The following is a 21,088-nucleotide window of genomic DNA, read 5'->3' as shown; positions in this document are numbered from 1 at the left end:
TTTGCAGCAGGTCCCTCGTTTATGCTCATCTCGGTGACATCATACACCAGCCGTCAGTTTCTGATAGAAAGCGGTTTGATGTGTTTAGGGTGATACCATGGGAATAATACCTATCAGGATTAATGGATTTAAACGTACACATGCCACCGGATGGACGTTTGCTTTTACCCATTGTGTGAAGTGACGTGATATCACTCAAATAAGCCATATCCTATTTGTGCATCGGGTGAATTAACCGTCTGAGGGAACAGCTTCAAATCGAAGCATTCATCAGTGCTCACCTGAGCGACTGGTGTTTCGCTCATCGTTCCGCGTGACGTGACCTGTCGTTTCTCCACTGGCTGGGCATTTTGACTTCTCAGGAGTAATGGAAAACGAATCATTTACAATCACGCATATGGAGTAATTCAGGGAGCAATGAAGGAACATGCCGAGACGACTGAATAGCCATCAGGCGGATGAAATACAGTGGAATCGGTAAATCCGGCTGCGGGCCACTTTGATACAAAAGGAAGAGAGATATAAAAGTGTGTAAGATTGAACTGCAGATGCTGGTTTAAACCGAAGATAGACACAAATAACTGGAGTAACTCAGCGGGACAGGCAGCATCTCTGAAGAGAAGGAATGGGTGACGATTTGGGTCGACACCCTTCTTCAGATATGAAAGTGATACAATAGCAGAAAATAAGGAAAATTGAACAACTCGGCTGCGCGCCATTGTACATATTAATGACGGAGAATAACTGGGAATATACAAAATTTGGGCCGTACGAAACCTCTTCATAATTGGTACAGAAGGCAGGGACGAATCAGTGTCCACGCGTTTTCCTTGCTAACCGTGCGAAAACAATGCAATATCGGCCAATTATTCAATTGTCATTGGAACGCTGCTTAGCATCGTCTGCCGTTTTATTTGTGTACAAACAACAAAGGAGACAACATTTCAAACCCAGACCAACATATGCACCAATTACTATTTCTCACAGCGCTATCTTTTCTGAATCGCGGTGCAGCAAATGAGATCAAGAGAGCTGCGATGGCCGAGTGGTTAAGGCGTTGGACTCGAAATCCAATGGGGATTCCCCACGCAGGTTCGAACCCTGCTCGCAGCGACAGCATCTTCAGCGCCTGGTGCTGAACGGCCGACTACTCCTCCCAGTTTTACTTCACTTTCAGGTCTCATGAGGCCTCACCTATTCCTCACCGGGTCACCCTGTTTGGTTTTGGCGATTATGAATTGGGCAGTCGGTTACCTTCCCTGTTCAGGCGATGGGAGCTGATAGCTGTGCTGTCGGATATATGTGGCGCAGATTCCCTTCGAGAGCGAAATGAGGCTCAAAAGTTCCTAGTGGGGGAACGGGCTGTTGCTCATTGGGTTGGTGCCGTCATCTTATTCAAAATTCAATGACTAAATAAGACGGAAAGGAAAATAAAACGCCATATCAGCCGCTGAACCTCGTGTACAAAAGGTAGGGGTAGATTCACCTTGCTCCTGTCACTGAACTGTTTTTAGCCCTGGTCGTCTGCAGTTCTGACTGAACCCACTCCAATCCAGGGACTCCCCTCTGATTCTGCCCCCTAGGAGGAAGGAATCCACGACTTCATGGGGGACTGTCATTAGATTCTGTATCCAATACCTTATCGAAAGCCCATCGCTACTGGCTGAATGGATGCCAGTTACACGGTTGCAGATCTCAGTGAACTAAAACGCGGAGTGAGACGCAAAACAGCAGCAAATACGAGCGGGATAAGGGCCGCTGTCAGACAGTACTGGTCATCCGATCTGTCACACGGTGCAAGTGTTGCCGGGGATTTCAGCTACCGATAAAGCATCAAGTTTAAGTTCCGGCTACTGAAATGGTATCGGACACAGGAAGGGCCACCGCAAAATTCTGTTAAAAAGAAGTGAAGTTAGCACATCATCAGCGCCTTTGTTTCCGGAAGTAGTTCTCCAAGCGCTCGGCTTCTCCAACCCATCCATTCCTCCTTCCCCCATCGGCACTCTTTGCACCTCCAACGCATTACCTAGTCCAAGGAAGCCCAAATGATTCCATCAGTACAAGTACGGAACGGAGTGACGCTCATTTTCACTGTTGCTCCGAGAGAAGCAAAACCCCTGACAAAAGTACTGTGCAAAGTGACTGGAATAGGTGAAGCCGTTTATCAAGCCGAAATTCCGTCTTTACCCGACTAGTTGTGTTGAATTGGTGTGTGATGCGCTCCTCGGTCCGTGGAATGGATGTCGGCCGGAAATGTATCTATCCAGACTATAAAATATTTTCTCGCCTACATAAAAATAATTCATGGATTCATGAAAATGCGATTTAAAACCTCGCCGAAGGAGTTATTGGGCAGCAGAATAGTTGGGCCAGTGCCTCAAAATGTTCACACACTCGTACTCAAATTAAAAATACAGAATTTGTTCCAAATTCTACGGATACGTGAGAATGCCGTGAGTGGAGAGGTTCCCAACACACAACAATATTAATGTGCGCACAATTGTGCTCGGTTTGCCAATGCTCAGTTGAATTTTGAAATAAGCGACCACGTAAAAGGGATAAACAGTCGCACGTATTCCACGTATCAGGTCGCTCCTCCGGGCGCGAACCCAAGCAATTAGTTCAGTCCGATGAAAATTCAAGAAAGTTTCCTGTTTTCTTTGGCTATATTATTTTGCCGAATTATTTTGCATAATACAGTGGTTTGAATATAAATTGGCGGCGGCGGAGATGTCCTCATCTTTTAGGAAACAGGGGTTCCCCTCTTCAATTATTGATGAGGCTCTCACTAGGGTCACCTCGATATCCCGCAGCTCCGCTGTTGCCCCCCCTCCCCCCGCCCCCCCCATTCGCAACAAGGACTTGACCTCACCAGACGTCGCATCCAGCATATAATCCTACAACACCTCCAACTGCCACATCTTCCCATCTCCACCCCTTTCTGCTTCCGCAGAGACCGTTCCCTCTGCAATTTCCTAGTCAACTCGTCTCTTCCCACCAAACCACCCCAACCCCGGGCACTTTCCTTTGCAACCGCACGAGATGCAACACCTGTCCCTTTACCTCCCCCCTTAACTCCATCAAAGGACCCAAACAGTCTTTCCAGGTGAGACAGAGGTTCACCTGCACCTCCTCCAACCTCATCTATTGCATCCGCTGCTCTAGATGTCAACTTATTTATATCGGCGAAACCAAGCGCAGGCTCGACGATCGCTTCGCTGAACACCTGCGCTCGGTCCGCATTAACAAAACTGATCTCCCAGTGGCCCAGCACTTTAACTCCCCCTCCCATTCCCAGTCTGACCTCTCTGTCATGGGCCTCCTCCAGTGCCATAGTGAGGCCCGCCGGAAATTGGAGGAGCAGCACCTCATATTTCGCCTGGGCAGTTTGCAGCCCGGTGGTATGAACGTCGACTTCTCCAACTTCAGATAGCTCCTCTGTCCCTCCCTTCCCCTCCTCCTTCCCAGATCTCCCTCTATCTTCCTGTCTCCACCTATATCCTTCCTTTGTCCCACCCCCGACATCAGTCTGAAGAAGGGTCTCGACCCGAAACGTCACCCATTCCTTCTCTCCCGAGATGCTGCCTGACCTGCTGAGTTACTCCAGCATTTTGTGAATAAATCCTTTGCCTCACCCATCAGCTCCATCCAAGGACCCCGACAGTCCTCCCAGGCGAGGCAGAGGTTCACTTGCACTTCCTCCAACCCCATTTACTGTATCCGCTGTTCCAGGTGTCAACTTCCGGACATCGGCGAGACCAACCGCAAACTCAGCGATCGTTTCACTGAACACCTCCGCTCAGCCCGCCTGAACCTACCTGATCTCCCGGTTGCTCAACACTTTAACTTCCGCTCCCATTCCCAATCTGACGTTTCTGTCCTGGGCTCCTCCATTGTCAGAGTGAGTCCAGCGCAAATTGGAGGAACAGGACCTCATATTTCACTTGGGTAGCTTACACCCCAGCGGTATGAACATTGACATCTGTAACTTCAAATAGCCCTTGCTTTCCCTCTCTCTCCATCACCTCCCCATTCCCAGTTCTCCCACCAGTCTTACTGTCTCCGACTACATTCTATCTCTGTCCTACCCACTCTCCTGACATCAGTCTGAAGAAGGGTCTCAACCCGAAACGTCACCCATTCCTTCTCTCCAGAGATGCTGCCTGTCCCGCTGAGTTACTCCAGCATTGTGTGTCTGCCTTCGATTTAAGCCAGCATCATCAGTTCTTCCCGACACATTCCTATCACAAGGCATTTGCATGATCTTAAGTAAAACACGCCTAATTAGCATAAAACGCTCTTCTCCATAAAATTTGAAATTTGAACTCCATCCAGGAGAAAGCTTCTCCCTTGATTCGCATCCAATCAAGTTCACAATATATTCACCGCACACCTTAGGCATGAGGTGCTGCAGTGTATATCAGTGTGTATTGCCTATTATAAACATGGCAGTTCCTGTCCAGGACCACTGGAATAACATCTCCCAAACCTGCGACCAAAGCCACTAACAAGGACAGTGCACGTGCGAGGCATCGCGCTCAGCACCTGCGCCCAAGCCGCACACCGCCGTGACTTGGAGAAATTCAGCAGGCCCTGCAGCATCTGCGAAGGGAATGAATTGTCTTAGTTGCGGATCAATACAGTAGAAGGGAACTAGGTCAGGAAAAAAAGACAAGGTTAGCAAGGGGGACCATATGATGCCGGGAGAGTAAACGACAAAAAAACCCAAGGGAAGACGTAACGTTCACAACAGAACAACATAACGCACTTGTTTACGTGCTACTCACTAGCAGAGTGGCGCAGCGGGAGCGTGCTGGGCCCATAACCCAGAGGTCGATAGATCGAAACTATCCTCTGCTATTTAACTCGGCTTTTATTTTCCATTCCGCATTTGCCAATGGAATCCACATTTATTTCAGATCCACAAATAAAACCGGTAAAGATGGTTAAAACGATGATAAACCAATGACAGCCGCGCGGATAACAGTGGGGATATTCCCGAGGAGCAGAGGGAATGAATGGGTCAATAGACAATAGACAATAGACAATAGGTGCAGGAGTAGGCCATTCAGCCCTTCGAGCCAGCACCGCCATTCAATGCGATCATGGCTGATCACTATCAATCAGTACCCCGTTCCTGCCTTCTCCCCATACCCCCTCACTCCGCTAAGGGGAGTGCAAAGTCTCAGAGTGCAAAGGGGAGGGTGCAGGGGATGCACCAACATGTTGCCCGAGGTGGCGCGGATAGGTCAAAAGGCGAGACTGGAAAGATTGGGTTTATTGTCCAGGGAGCCGAGTGTGCGAGAGACCTGATTGGGGTTCACCTACTGATGAGGGGCTTCGGAAGGTCATTCCATCCCCACGCCGCGTCCACGGAAGTTGAAATCTGGATCCGGCCCCATGTGTGGATGGTGGGGATTCTCACAGTGTTTATGTATCTCTCGCCCTTGAATCACCCAGGCATTGAAGATAAAGTCGTTACTGTTAAACGCGTTCAGTACGGATGGTCGGTATGTATATTTGGGACCGAAAGGCCTGTTTCTGCGCTGTCTATGCTACATCTCAGTGCAGAAGTCTATGTCGGAATGAAGGGGGAGCGAGGGGAGAGATTCCACGGGCGAAACATAGAAAGACAGCTGGCGATGACGAGATTAACGTTACTCGGTGTGAATTGATCGCAATGTCGTGTTGGGATGTGTCCGAGTTTGCTCTGGGAATCTGCAACAGAATGAGAACAGGAATCTGCGCTGATCCGCTGATGGATTTACCAAATGGCGATGGAATCGCATTCAAAGGGAGCGAAAGATCCGAGAGGATCTAAGAAGTTGCACGTGAATTTGCCGTAACAGTCCTCTCGGCCCATCGAGGTCTGCACAAATCGTGTTCTGTATGAAGTTCGTTTCTATCATTTCCAATGTTAGAGAAGTAAAATTGCTCAAATTGCGATGGCCGGGAATCGAACCCGGGTCAACTGCTTGGAAGGCAGCTATGCTCACCACTATACCACCATCGCTGTGAGGTGCCGCAGGATATTCGGGTGTCGAATGATCTCCAGCACCATGTGGCTTTGTGTCTTGATGACCAGTCCCCGCGCTCTTTCCTGACGGATCATTTCTCACACTGCTGCAGTTCCAGCTGTACTGATACCTCCTCCCTCGACTCTGTCCAGGAACCCCGACAGTCCTTTCAGGTTAGGCACTTCCTCCAGCCTCATCCATTGTATCCGTTTTTCAACATGTGGACTCTTATACATCGGCAGGACCAAAAGTAGACTGGGCGATCGTTCCGCTGGACATCTTCGCTCAGTCCGCCTGGACCTACCTGATCTCCGGGTTGCCAAACACTTTAATTTCCCTTCCTATTCCCACATTGACCTTTCTGTCCTAGGGCTCCTCCATTGTCAGAGTGAGGTTAATCGCAAATTGGATGAACAGCATCTCATATTTCCCTTGGGCATCTTACAACTCAGTTGTATGAATATTGATTTATCTAACAAAGTAACCCCTGCACTCCCTCTCTCTCCATCCCTCCCCCACGGAAGTCGAACCGGGTTCCCGTTGTCACCTCGCAAAGAGCTAACAATGGCCTGTTTCCTTTATCATCGCTACTTTTTTTGCATTCATTTGTTCTATATCTCCCTACATCACTGCCTATATCTCCCGTTTTGCTTTCCCCTGATTAGTCTGAAGAAGGGCCTCGACCCGAAACATCCCCCATTCCTTCCCTCCAGAAATGCTGCCTGTCCCGCTGAGTTACTCCGGCATTGTGTGTACACGGTTTAAATCAGCATCTGCAATTCCTTCCTAAACATCCCAGTTTCAAGGAACTGTGTACTTGCACTCCTAGATCCTTATGTTCTACAACACTCACCAGGGGGCTGTAATTCACTGTTCAGGACCTGCGCTAGTTTAACTTACCAAAATGCACCAGCTCGCACTTTCCTGCATTAAACTCAAATAATAATTCCTCAGCCCAATTGCCGAACTGATAATTTACTGCTGTAATTTTCTATTGAAGAATAACTGCAGATGCTGGTTCAAATCGAAGGTATCACAAAATGCTGGAGTAACTCAGCGGGTCAGGCAGCATCTCAGGAGAGAAGGAATGGGTGACGTTTCGGGTCCAGACCCTTCTTCAGACTGATGTCAGGGGAGGGGGTGGAACAAAGATAGGATGTAGTGGGAGACGGGAAGACAGTGGGAGAACTAGGAAGGGGGAGCGTAAAGGGAGGGAAAGAGGAACTATCTGATGTTGGAGAAATCAATGTTCATACCGCTAAGGTGTAAGCTGCCCAAGCGAAATATGAGATGCTGTTCCTCCAATTTGTGTTGGGCCTCACTATGGCAATGGAGGACGCCCATGACAAAAAGGTCAGGCTGGGAGTAGGAGGGGGAGTTGAAGTGCTGAGCCACCGGAAGATCAGGTTGGTTAAGGCGGACTGAGCGAAGGTGTTGAGTGAAACGATCGCCGAGCCTGCGTTTGGTCTCGCTGATGTAGAGAAGTTGACACCTGGAACAGCGGATACATTAGATGAGGTTGGAAGTGGTACAGGTGAACCTCTGCCTCACCGGGAAAGACTGTTTGCGTCCTTGGATGGAGTCGAGGGGGGAAGTAAAGAGACAGGTGTTGCATCTCCTGCGGTTACTGGGGAAAGTACCTGGGGAGGGGGTGGGTTTGGGTTGGCAACGGAGGAGGGGGCCAGGTTGTTACGGAGGGAACAGTTTCTACAGAAAGCAGAAAGAGGAGGAGATGGGAAAATGTGGCCAGTAGTGGGATCCCGTTATAGGTGACGGAAATGTTGGAGGATAATTTCTTGCATACGTTGGCTGATGGGGTGGAAGGTGAGGACAAGGGGGACTCTATCCTTGTTACGAATGGGCAGAGGGGGTACAAGAGTGGAGGTGCGGGATAGAGTGGAGGCCCTCGTGAGAGCCTCATCTATAATGGAAGAGGGGAACCCCCGTTTCCTAAAGAATGAGGACATCTCTGATGCCCTAGTAGGAAACATCTCAACCTGGGTGCAGATGCGGCGTAGACGGAGGCATTGGGAGAAGGGGATATCGTTTTTACAGGAAACAGGGTGGGAAGAAGTGTAGTCAAGATAGCTGTGGGAGACAGTAGGTTTGTAGAAGATGTCGGTCACTAGTCTGTCTCCTGTGATGGAGATGGTGAGATCCAGCAACGATAGGGAGATGTCAGAGATGGTCGAAGTATCTTCAAGAGCAGGATGGAAATTAGTGGTGAAATTTACGAAGTCTGTGAGTTCTGCATGGGTACAAGAGGTAGCACCAATGCAGTCGTCAATGTAGCGGAAGTAGAGTTCGGGATGGGGCCAGTGTACGCCTGGAACGTTGATTGTTCGACGTGGAACAATACCCGACAGAGGCAGGCATAGCTAGGGCCCATGTGAGTGCCCATCGCTATGCCTCGGATTTGGAGGAAGTGGGAGGAGTCAAAGGAGAAGTTGTTGAGGGTAAGAGCCAGCTCAGCAGTCAGCAGCAGTAGCAGCAGTCAGCAGCAGTCAGCAGCAGTCAGCAGCAGCCAGCAGCAGTCAGCAGCAGCAGCAGCATAGCTGCAGTCAGCAGCAGCAGTCAGCAGCAGCAGCAGCAGTCAGCAGCAGCAGCAGCAGTCAGCAGCAGTCAGCAGCAGTCAGCAGCAACCAGCAGCAGTCAGCAGCAGTGGCAGCAGTCGGCAGCAGTCGGCAGCAGTCGGCAGCAGTCAGCAGCATAGCAGCAGTCAGCAGCAGTAGCAGCAGTCAGCAGCAGTAGCAGCAGTCAGCAGCAGAGCAGCAGTCAGCAGCAGTCGGCAGCAGTCAGCAGCAGTCGGCAGCAGTCAGCAGCAGTGGCAGCAGTCAGCAGCAGGGGCAGCAGTCAGCAGCAGGGGCAGCAGTCAGCAGCAGGGGCAGCAGTCAGCAGCAGGGGCAGCAGTCAGCAGCATTGCAGCAGTCAGCAGCATTGCAGCAGTCAGCAGCAGAAGCAGCAGTCAGCAGCAGTAGCAGCAGTCAGCAGCAGTAGCAGCAGTCAGCAGCAGTAGCAGCAGTCAGCAGCAGTCAGCAGGAGTCAGCAGCAATCAGCAGGAGTCAGCAGCAGCCAGCAGCTGTCAGCAGCAGCCAGCAGCAGCAGCAGCATAGCAGCAGTCAGCAGCAGCAGTCAGCAGCAGCAGTCAGCAGTCGTCAGCAGCAGTCAGCAGCAGCAGCAGCAGCAGTCAGCAGCAGCAGCAGTCAGCAGCATGTAGCAGCAGTCAGCAGCAGTAGCAGCAGGCAGCAGCAGTCAGCAGCAGTCAGCAGCAACCGGCAGCAACCGGCAGCAGTAGCAGCAGTCGGCAGCATAGCAGCAGTCGGCAGTAGTCGGCAGCAGTCGGCAGCAGTCAGCAGCAGTAGCAGCAGTCAGCAGCAGTCGGCAGCAGTCGGCAGCAGTCAGCAGCAGGGGCAGCAGTCAGCAGCAGGGGCAGCAATCAGCAGCAGGGGCAGCGGTCAGCAGCAGGGGCAGCGGTCAGCAGCAGGGGCAGCGGTCAGCAGCAGGGGCAGCGGTCAGCAGCAGGGGCAGCGGTCAGCAGCAGGGGCAGCAGTCAGCAGCAGGGGCAGCAGTCAGCAGCATTGCAGCAGTCCGCAGCATAGCAGCAGTCAGCAGCAGTCAGCAGCACTGGCAGCATTCAGCAGCAGAGGCAGCAGTCTTGGCAGCAGTCAGCAGCAGTAGCAGCAGTCAGCAGCAGTGTCAGCAGCAGTCAGCAGCAGTGTCAGCAGCAGTCAGCAGCAGTGTCAGCAGCAGTCAGCAGCAGTGTCAGCAGCAATCAGCAGCAGTAGCAGCAATCAGCAGCAGCAGCAGCAGCAGCAGCAGCACCAAGCTGTGTTGCTTGGGGAGTATTGTGTGGGGATAGTAAGGAGTAAGACCTGTGTGATCTCCCGGACAAGTTTCGATCGCCTTGCTTGGGGTCGGAGAGGAATTTCCCGGATTTTTTTTTCCCAAATTGGCCTGGGTTTTTTATCCGGTTTTTCGCCTCTCCCAGGAGATCACAGTTCTTTTGGGTGGGCGGTTGGAGCGGTTGGAGCAGCGGCCGGGCGGTAGGTTTAGTAACCGAGCACGGGGCTTCGTTTGGGGAGTATGAGTGCCAGGGCAGTTTATTGTTCTGGGTGTCGGATGTGGGGAATCTGGGAATCTGATAGTCTTCCAGACATCCACATCTGCGCCAGGTGCGACGAGATGGGGCTCCTAAGGGACCGTATTAGGAACCTGGAGCGGCAGATTGATGACCTCCGTCTGGTCAGGGAGAGTGAGGAGGTTATAGATAGGAGTTACAGAGAGGTGGTCATTCCAAGACCACGGGAGGTAGACAAGTGGGTCACGGTTAGGGGGGGCAAGGAGCAGAGGCAGGGACTAGGGAGTACCCCGGTGGCTGTACCCCTTGGAAATAAGTACTCCTGTTTAAGTACTGTTGGGGGGGACAGCCTACCAGGGGGCAGCGACGGTGCCCGGGCCTCTGGCAAGGAGTCCGGCCCTGTTGCTCAGAAGGGTAGGGAAAGGAAGAGGAGAGCGATAGTAATAGGGGACACTATAGTGAGGGGGTCAGATAAGCGACCCGGATGGTGGTTTGCCTCCCTGGTGCCGGTGTCCGGGATGTGTCTGAGCGTGTCCAGGATATCCTGAAAGGGGAGGGAGAGGAGCCAGAGGTCGTGGTACATATAGGTACCAACAATATAGGTAGGATAAGGGAAGAGGTCCTGAAATGAGAATTTAGGGGGCTAGGAAGAGAGTTAAAAAAAAAGACTTCCAAAGCAATAATCTCAGGCTTACTGCCTGTGCCACGCGATAGTGAGAATAGGAATGGAGTGAGGTGGAGGATAAATACGTGACTGAGGAACTGGTGCAGGGAGCAGGGATTCAAGTTTCTGGATCATTGTGACCTCTTCTGGGGGAAATATGACCTGTACAAAAAGGACGGGTTGCATCTGAACCTGAGGGGAACCAATATCCTGGCGGGGAGATTTGCTAAGGTAATTGCGGAGACTTTAAACTAGTACGGTTGGGGGGAGGGACTCAAACACAGATAGCTAATAGGCAGTGTGTGAGGCAGGAGGCAGAAAAGGGAAACACTCAGACCCAATATGTAGGAGAGAAAGAAGGGAAAAGAAATAAACTGAGAATAAGAAATGATGGGTCCCTTAAATGTGTATATTTTAATGCTAGGAGCATTGTAAGAAAGGTGGATGAGCTTAGAGCCTGGTTTGACATCTGGAAGTATGATGTTGTGGCGATCAGTGAAACATGGTTGCAGGAGGGTTGCGATTGGCAATTAAATATTCCAGGATTTCATTGTTTCAGATGTGATAGAATTGGAGGGGCAAGAAGTGGGGGTGTTGCATTGCTTGTCAGGGAGGATATCACAGCAGTGCTTTGGCAGGACAGACTAGAAGGCTTGATTAGGGAGGCTGTTTGGGTGGAACTCAGAAATGAGAAAAGTTTAGCAACACTTATAGGGGTGTATTATAGACCGCCAAATAGGGAACGAGAATTGGAAGAGCAAATATGTAAGGAGATAGCAGATATTAGTAGTAAGCACAGAGTAGTGATTGTGGGTGATTTCAATTTTCCGTATATAGACTGGGAATCACATTCTGTTAAAGGGCTGGATGGTTTGGAGTTTGTAAAATGTGTGCAGGATAGTTTTTTGCAGCAATACGTAGAGGTGCCTACCAGAGAAGGGGCAGTGTTGGACCTCCTGTTAGGAAATGAGATGGGTCAGGTGACGGAGGTATGTGTTGAGGAGCACTTTGGGTCTAGTGATCACAATGCCATTAGTTTCAATATCATTATGGAGAAGGTCAAATCTGGACCAAGGGTTGAGATTTTGGATTGGAGAAAGGCTAATTTTGAGGAGATGAGAAAGGATTTAAAAGGAGTGAAATGGAACTTTTTGTTTTATCAAAAGGATATAATAGAGAAATGGAGGATATTTAAAGGTGAAATTTTGAGAGTACAGAGTCTTTATGTCCCTGTTCGGTGGAAAGGAAAGGATAATAATTTAAAAGAGCCGTGGTTTTCCAGGGAAATTGGACACTTGGTTCGGAAAAAGAGGGAGATATACAATAAATATAAGCGGCAGGGAGTAAATGAGGTTCTTGAGGAATATAAAGAATATAAAAGTAATCTTAAGAAGGAAATTAGAAAAGCGAAAAAAAGATATGAGGCTGCTTTGGCAAGTAATGTAAAAGTAAACCCCAAGGGGTTCTACTGATATGTCAATAGCAAAAGGATAGTGAGGGATAAAATTGGTCCATTAGAGAGTCAGAGTGGACAGCTATGTGCTGAGCCGGAAGAAATGGGGGAGATATTAAACAATTTCTTTGCTTCGTATTCACCGAGGAGAAGGATATTGAATTATGTGAGGTAAGCGAAACAAGTAGAGTAGTGATGGAAATTATGAGGATTAAAGAAGAGGAGGTACGGACAGTTTTGAAAAATATAAAAGTGGATAAGTCTCCAGGTCCTGATAGGATATTCCCTAGGACAATGAGGGAAGTTAGTGCAGAAATAGCAGGGGCTATGACGGAAATATTTCAAACGTCATTAGAAACGGGGATGGTGCCGGAAGATTGGCGCATTGCGCATAACATATAACATATAACAACTACAGCATGGAAACAGGCCTGTCCGGCCCTACCAGTCCACGCCGACCATTCTCCCTGACCTAGTCATTGTTTATAAAAGGTTCTAAAAGTAAACCTAGCAATTATAGACCTGTTAGTTTGACGTCTGTGGTGGGAAAATTAATGGAAAAGATACTTAGGGACAATATATATAATTATTTGGATAAACAAGGCCTGATTAGAAACAGTCAACATGGATTTGTGCCTGGAAGGTCATGTTTGACTAATCTTCTTGAATTTTTTGAAGAGGTTACCAGGGAAATTGATAAGGGCAAGGCTGTGGACTTCAGTAAGGCATTTGACAAGGTTCCACATGGAAGGTTGATTAAGAAGGTTAAATCGTTGGGTATTAATAGTGAGGTTGCAAGATGGATTCAACAATGGCTGAATGGGAGATACCAGAGGGTAATGGTTGACAATTGTATGTCAGGTTGGAGGCCAGTGTCTAGTGGAGTACCCCAAGGATCTGTGTTGGGTCCACTGTTGTTTGTCATTTACATTAATGATCTGGATGATGGTGTGGCAAATTGGATTAGTAAATATGCAGATGATACTAAGATAGGTGGTGTAGTTAGTAATGAAGTAGAGTTTCAAAGTCTACAGAGAGACTTGGGCCTTTTGGAAGGGTGGGCTGAAAGATGGCAGATGGAGTTTAATGCTGATAAGTGTGAGGTGCTGCATTTTGGTAGGACAAATCAAAATAGGACGTACAGGGTAAATGGTAGGGAATTGAGGAATGCAGTGGAACAGAGGGATCTGGGAATAACTGTGCATTGTTCCCTGAAGGTGGAATCTCATGTGGATAGGGTGGTGAAGAAGGCGTTTGGTATGCTTGCCTTTATAAATCAGAGCATCGAGTATAGAAGTTGGGATGTAATGTTAAAATTGTACAGGGCATTGGTGAGGCCGAATCTGGAGTATAGTGTGCAGTTCTGGTCGCCAAATTATAGGAAGGATGTCGACAAAATGGAGAGGGTACAGAGGAGATTTACTAGAATGTTGCCTGGGTTTCAGCACTTAAGCTACAGAGAGAGGTTGAACAGGTTCGGTCTTTATTCTTTGGAGCGTAGAAGGTTGAGGGGGGACGATAGAGGTTTTTTAAATTTTGAGAGGGACGGACAGAGTTGACGTGGGTAGGCTTTTCCCTTTGAGAGTGGGGAAGATTCCAACAAGGGGACATAGCTTCAGAATTGAGGGACAAAAGTTTAGGGGTAACATGAGGGGTAACTTCTTTACTCAGAGGGTGGTGGCTGTATGGAATGGGCTTCCGGTGGAAGTGGTGGAGGCTGGCTCGATTTTATTATTTAAGAGTAAATTGGATAGGTATATGGATAAGAGGGGATTAGAGGGTTATGGTCTGAGTGCAGGTAGATGAGACTAGGTCAGGGAGAGTGGTCGGCGTGAACTGGTAGGGCCGAACAGGCCTGTTTCGATGCTGTAGTTGTTATATGGTTATATGGTTGGAGGCATTACAGGGCAGAGCGCCGGAATTGGTGAGATTAGTGATAGTGTTAGTGATTAAGGTCTGGTGCTCGTCACTGGGGTCGTGGTCCAATGATAAGTAGGAGGATGTGTCTGAGAGTTGTCGTCAGGCCTCAGTCCGGTAGAGGTCAGCGCGCCAGACTACCACGGCACCTGATCATCCCTCTTCCTGCTGCTCTCGAAAGTAAAATGCCCGAGCCTGCCCAACCTTTCTGTACAACTCAGACCCTTAACGTACGGCAACATTCTCGTGAATCTTCTCTGCACTCTTCCCATCGTGACAATATCTTTGAAGACAAACTACGGAAAGATGGTAAAGCAACAATGTTGGCGTAGTGGGCAAAGGTAACTTCCCCAATAATCAAGAGACATAGAAACATAGAAACATAGAAAATAGGTGCAGGAGTAGGCCATTCGGCCCTTCGAGCCTGCACGGCCATTCAATATGATCATGGCTGATCATTCAGCTCAGTAGCCTGTACCTGCCTTCTCTCCATACCCCCTGATCCCTTTAGCAAAAAGGGCCACATCTAACTCCCTCTTAAATATAGCCAATGAACTGGCCTCAACTACCTTCTGTGGCAGAGATTTCCACAGACTCACCACTCTCTGTGTGAAGAAATGTTTTCTCATCTCGGTCCTAAAAGACTTCCCCCTTATCCTTAAGCTGTGACCCCTGGTTCTGGACTCCCCCAACATCGGGAACAATCTTCCCGCATCTAGCCTCTCCAACCCCTTAAGAATTTTATGTTTCTATAAGATCCCCCCTCAGTCTTCTAAATTCCAGCGAGTACAAGCCCAGTCTATCTAGTCTTTTCTCATATGTAAGTCCCGCCATCCCAGGGATCAATCTGGTGAACCTTCTCTGTACTCCCTCTAAGGCAAGAACGTCTTTCCTCAGGTTAGGAGACCAAAACTGCACACAATACTCCAGGTGCGGTCTCACCAAGGCCCTGTACAACTGCAGCAGAACCTCCCTGCTCCTAAACTCAAATCCTCTTGCTATGAATGCCAACATACCATTCGCTTTCTTCACTGCCTGCTGCACCTGCATGCTTGCTTTCAATGACTGGTGCACCATGACACCCAGGTCACGTTGCATCTCCCCTTCTCCCAATCGGTCACCATTCAGGTAATACTCTGCTTTCCTGTTCTTGCCGCCAAAGTGGATAACCTCACATTTATCCACATTATATTGCATCTGCCATGCATTTGCCCACTCGCCTAATCTATCCAAGTCACTCTGCAGCCTCCTAGCATCCTCCTCGCAGCTAACACTGCCACCCAGCTTCGTGTCATCTGCAAACTTAGAGATGTTGCATTCAATTCCCTCGTCCAAATCATTAATATACACTGTAAATAACTGGGGTCCCAGCACTGAGCCTTGCGGTACCCCACTAGTCACTGCCTGCCATTCCGAAAAGGACCCGTTTATTCCTACTCTTTGCTTCCTGTCCGCCAACCAATTTTCTATCCACCTCAACACTGAACCCTCGATACCGTGTGCTTTAAGTTTGTACACCAATCTCCTATGTGGGACCTTGTCGAAGGCCTTCTGAAAGTCCAGATATAACACATCAACTGGTTCTCCCTTATCTACTCTACTAGTTACATGCTCAGTACAAAAGACCTGGAAGGGGTAGAATGTATTTATTTTATTTGATACATCCAAGAAAGTTTCCTGAAACGGTATCTGGATAGTCCAACTCGAGGAGGGATCAGACTGGACCATGTACGGAAAAACAAATATGGCCAGATGACTGGTGTTTCAGTGGATAATATTGTTTGTACCGTCAGCACATACGTACTTTAAGATAGTCATAAGTAGGGATAAGTCTGGATCTTGTGGTAAGGTATTGGGGTAAGCCATTATGAGCAGGAGCTAGCGAGAAACAAAATGAGAGAATATTATTAGATAAGTCCTCATGGGAGTCGATTAAAGTGTAGTTGTTCAGAATTCAGTTCCAGTATAGTCCTGTAAGAAGGAAGGATAAGGATGCAATTTAACGGAACTTTAAATGAACAAGGACCTTGCAAATGGCATCAGAATTCAATCGTTCAAACTCTGTTCCACTTGTCGGAGTGCGTCGGGTAATTGCCTGACTGAGGGTTACTCTTTGGTCGGGCCGTTTGATGGCGGCTCCATCTGAGATCATGGAGATATTTGCTACATGGCTTTGCATTCTGTCATCTTAGTACACTGAGCATTGGCGACGGTCAGTGGACAGTTCTCCCGGCTTTCCCGGCGGTGAAGAGGTTCGGGTCAATGACGGCAGTGGTTCACGTATGTGGTTAGAGAGCGAATAATGTATAGAAATTGTATGTGGACTGGATTTAATATTCGGGAATGCACGGTTACTGGACTGTTCTAGCAAACAATGGGCAATGGAAAAATTAGATTCCAGATTTGTTGCGCTCATTCTATCTCTGCTCCTGGGGCGAATGCTTTCGGTACACTGGCCTTCAACATTCGAGGCAATGAGCATGGAATTTAGGACGTGGTTAGTTGTAGAAGACGTTGTTGATACCGCACTTGGAACATTCTGCACAGTTTTGGTTATTCAGTTCAGGAAAATAAACAGTTCAGTTTCAAAGTGCAGAGATACATAAGGATATTGCCAGGACTCGAAGGCCTGAGCTATTGGGTGAGGTTTGTCTAGCTAGCATTTTTCTCCTTTGAGGACAGGAGTTTGAACTTTAAAGATGTATAAAATCACGATGCAAATAGCACACCACTAATTTCCATTCCGCTCTTAAATATACTTGGATCATCTCCGACATCTCCCTACGGTTTCTGGATCGCACCCTCTCCATCACAGGAGACTGATTAGTGACTGATTTCTACATCAAGCCCACTGACTCCCACAGCTATCTGGACTACACTTCTTCCCACACTGTCTCCTGCAAAAAAAGTATATCCCCTATGCCGCATCTGTGCCAGGATGAGGTGCTTTTTACACCAGGGCATCAGAGATGTCCTCATTCTTTAGCAAACGGGGCTTCCCCACTTCCATTACAGATGAGGCTCTCACTAGGGCCTCCTCTATGTGTTCGCTGAACACATCCACTCAGTCCGTCCTATCTACCTGATCTCCTGCTGGCTCAGCACTTCAACTCCCCCTCCCATTCCGAATCTGACCTTTCTGTCCTGGGCCTCCATTGTCAGAGTGAGGTCCAGCGCAAATTGGAGGCACAGCACCTCATAATTCGTTTGGGTAGTTTACACCCCACTGATATGAACACCGATTTTTCTAACTTCAGATAGTCCCTGCTTTCGCTCTCTTTTCCCTCCCGCTTCCCAGTTTTCCCACTGGTCTTCCTATCTCTGACTATATTCTATCGTTGTCCCGCCCACTCCCCTGACATTAGTCTGAAGAAGGGTCTCGACCCGAAACGTCACCCATTCCTCCTCCCGAGATGCTGCCTGACCCGTTGAGTTACTTCAGCATTTTTTGTCTACCTGTGGTCCCATATCCATGTTCTCCAGCGATGCTGCCTCACCTGCTGAGTTATTCCGGCACTTTCATATTTCAATAATTGCTCCACTAATGAAGTTGTACAAGCTGACCTTTAATTGTAAGGTGTTTTCCTTTCTCATGTTTTATCCCACGGGACGTCAGTATCCCGCACTCGGCACGGGAAAGGATGACAAACGACAGCTTTCGGGGCTTTAATACAGCAGCGGCCACTGCACCAGATCGGCGCCAATTCCCAGTCCGCAGAGTGACCCGGACACGACACGGGGCAGTGGGAGCTGCCTCTGATTGGTGCAACGAGGGATGTGGTGCAACTAGGATTGGTGACGTGCCCCTCAAATATCCAATCAGAGCGTTGACGGGGAGGTGTAATTATTCATGTCTCCAACCACCCAATGACGATCCGCTCCTGCTCCATCCCTCATTAGCATAGGGTGACGCGCTGCCTATTTAACCCGCGCTCCGAGCGGCTTCTGGTCACTGCTGTGTTTGAAATCCACCGAGGAAATGCCTGATCCGTCGAAAGCAGCTGCCAAGAAGGGCGCAAAGAAAGCTTTGCCGAAGCCTATAGGCAAAGCGGGCAAGAAGCGCAGGAGGTCGAGGAAGGAGAGTTATACGCCATCTACATCTACAAAGTGATGAAGCGGGTCCACCGGCCTCTCCTCCAAGGCCATGAGCATCATGAACTCGTTCGTCAACAATTTTTTCGGGCGCATCGCAGGCGAGGCTTCCCGCCTGGCCCGTTACAACAAGAGATCTACCATCAGCTCCCGAGAGATTCAGACCGCCGTGCGCCTGCTTCTTCCCGTGGAGCTGTCGGAAGGGACAAAGACGGTGAGCAAGTACACCAGCTCCAAGTAAAGATCCACACATTGTTGACAAAATACCGAAAACCCAACGGCTCTTTTAAGAGCCACCCACATTCTCGCAGAAAGAGTTGTCCTAATGGTTCGACATTGAATCGCAGCAGAATTGTTTCAGGATATTTTTGCTAGGCAAATTATTTCACATTATGTTTAGTGATGAAATGTTACAATACGCGGGATATTCCCGATATCCATGTTACGTTCCTGTCCATTAAACAGAAGTAAAACTCATCATCTTCACGTTTGCTTGTCCCAGTCACCATAAGTTGTGCCCACGGGCAGCCGATTAGTGCTGTTGTTTTATTTACTATGGGTATTGCGGTTTATTAACTCGTCTTCATCTCTGTAACTGTTCCGAATTGCATTCTACTCGGCAATTCGTTCAGTCTTTCAAGGAGGAACTTTTCACACTGTAGCCCAAATTCCGACTTTTGTGAAAAGGGACCAGTCGATAATCCGACACCGTTTAAAAGGTGACCGATCGCTAATTGATGCCGAGAATCGGGGTTTTTGTTGTGATCGGTTACCGGCCCAAATAAATCATAAATTAAACGTGTTGTGCCGTATTGCTCGGGGTTCAAGGTGGTCAATAGTCGAGAGTATTTAATTGTCAAATGTGCCGTCAACGGAACAATGAAATTCTTACTCGCAGCAGTATAATTAACACCTTAACGTAATGCACTTAGATAAAAAATGATAAACAAAAAAGGCCATGATTATGTGATGTGACAAATTGTATTGACATCCAGATTTATAGTTTGGCGGGCTATTTCAAAATTCTGGCTTTGGAGGGACTGGCAGTTATTTTCAGCGCTTTTGTTGCGGGTTTTGATTGGTAGATAAAACAGTTCAGTGATTGGGTTATTCTTCTGACCAATGAGATCAAAAAGAGCTTTTTCACCAATCATCAGCGATTCACTGGATCCCTCAAAAATGTACAAGAAGGGCGACTGTGTGATCATTTTCTCATTCTGCGTGTGCAAGATTCGGGAGATGTCTGGACGAGGAAAAACCAGCGGCAAAGCTCGGGCCAAGGCCAAGTCTCGCTCCTCCCGGGCCGGATTGCAGTTCCCGGTTGGCCGTGTACACAGGCACCTGAGAAAGGGCAACTATGCTCAGCGTGTTGGTGCCGGAGCCCCGGTCTATCTGGCTGCTGTGCTCGAGTATCTGACGGCAGAAATCCTCGAGCTGGCCGGAAATGCGGCCCGGGACAACAAGAAGAGCCGCATCATCCCCAGACATCTGCAGCTGGCTGTCCGCAATGACGAGGAGCTCAACAAGCTGCTGGGAGGGGTGACCATCGCTCAGGGCGGTGTGCTGCCCAATATCCAGGCCGTGCTGTTACCCAAGAAAACTGGCGGAGCGAGCAAGTAAGCGAGAGAAACTGAACATAGTAACCCAAAGGCTCTTTTCAGAGCCACTCACCATGTCTGTGGAAGGGCTAATCTTTCGCGAATATGTGTCGTGCGGGAAAAGTTCATTGTCGTTATCGAAAACCGACCCTGCACATTGAGTTGTCTATACGATGACGGAGCGATAGACAAACTATATTGCAGCGCCAGAGACCCGGTTTCAATCCTGACTAGGGGTGCTTGCCTGTACGCAGTTTTTCCACCTATATCCTTCCTTTGTCCCGCCCCCGACATCAGTCTGAAGAAGGATCTCGACCCGAAACGTCACCCATTCCTTCTCCCGAGATGCTGCCTGACCTGCTGAGTTACTCCAGCATTTTGTGAATAAATCGTTTTGTACCGGCATCTGCAGTTATTTTCTTATACTACGCAGTTTGTACGTCCTCCCCGTTTCCTCCCACACTCAAAAGACGTTAATTGGCATAATGTAAATGTACAAAAAAATCCCTTGTGTGTGTAGGATCGTGTTTATGTGTGGGATTTGCTGTTCGGTGCTGACTCCCTGGCCCGAAGGGCCTGTTTCCGCGCTGAACCTCTAAACTAAACATGAAACAGCGGTTGACTGATGCGGATAGGTAAGTTTTGGCAGATATTCTTACAACAATAATGTCCCCTAATCTATCGTTGAGCCTATTTGGAGGTTATGTACGGAAGGGTAGTGTGTGGTTTTTGGGATGTAGCAGCTCCTGAACCTGGATGTTACAGTTTTCAGGCTCGTGTACCACCTTCTTAATGGCAGGTGTGAAGTAAGAGCATAGCCAGGGTGGTGTGGGTCTGTGCAAGCTGCCTTTTTGAGGTAGCAACTGTTGTAGATTCCTTTGATGGGGCAGGTGATTGACTGGGAGTATTTACCAGTTTTTGCAATCTTGTTCATTCCTGGACGTTCGATTTGCTGATCCAGTGATGCTACCAGTGAGAGATATGCTCTCTACTGTACAGGTTCATGAGAGTATTCGTTGACATACAGAATCTCCTCAATCTTCTATGGAAGTGGAATCGTTCATAGGCTTTACTTATGATTGCATCTAAGTGCTGGATCCAGGTCGGATCTGCAAAGATGTGCAGTCCCACGAATTTCCAGCTTTTACTCTCTTAACCACTGTCCTGTGGTGAAGGCAAATTCATGGATCCTCATTTTTCCATTTCAAAGTCCACAATCAGTTCCTTGGTCTTATTGACGTTGAAAGCAAGGTTGTTGTTCTGGTACCA

General features: G+C 48.6%; 1 protein-coding gene, 2 non-coding genes and 1 pseudogene across 3 annotated transcripts; 3 read left to right on the top strand and 1 right to left on the bottom strand.

Moving 5' to 3' along the window:
• Window positions 1-1,031: 1,031 nt before the first annotated feature.
• Window positions 1,032-1,113, top strand: trnas-cga (transfer RNA serine (anticodon CGA)). Its single transcript has one exon. It is a non-coding gene; the product is annotated as a tRNA-Ser (tRNA).
• A 4,828-nt stretch (window positions 1,114-5,941) lies between these two features.
• trnag-ucc (transfer RNA glycine (anticodon UCC)) lies at window positions 5,942-6,013 on the bottom strand. Its single transcript has one exon. It is a non-coding gene; the product is annotated as a tRNA-Gly (tRNA).
• A 12,095-nt stretch (window positions 6,014-18,108) lies between these two features.
• LOC144609599 (histone H2B 1/2-like) lies at window positions 18,109-18,462 on the top strand (annotated as a pseudogene).
• Window positions 18,463-19,433: 971 nt separating this feature from the next.
• Window positions 19,434-19,841, top strand: LOC144609559 (histone H2AX-like). The gene has a single exon (XM_078428065.1). The coding sequence runs from the start codon at window positions 19,461-19,463 to the stop codon at window positions 19,839-19,841; it is 381 nt and encodes a 126-aa protein (XP_078284191.1). The 5' UTR covers window positions 19,434-19,460.
• Window positions 19,842-21,088: the final 1,247 nt, after the last annotated feature.

The sequence above is a fragment of the Rhinoraja longicauda genome, chromosome 34, assembly GCF_053455715.1.
Source record: "Rhinoraja longicauda isolate Sanriku21f chromosome 34, sRhiLon1.1, whole genome shotgun sequence".
NCBI classification, from domain to species: domain Eukaryota; kingdom Metazoa; phylum Chordata; class Chondrichthyes; order Rajiformes; family Arhynchobatidae; genus Rhinoraja; species Rhinoraja longicauda.
The sequence above is the reverse complement of the archived record's forward strand: the minus strand, read 5'-3'. Positions and strand labels throughout refer to the sequence as shown.

What these genes read in the sequence shown, in the direction of transcription:
- LOC144609559 (XM_078428065.1), top strand. Translation starts at nt 19,461, where the DNA reads ATGTCTGGACGAGGAAAAACCAGCGGCAAAGCTCGGGCCAAGGCCAAG.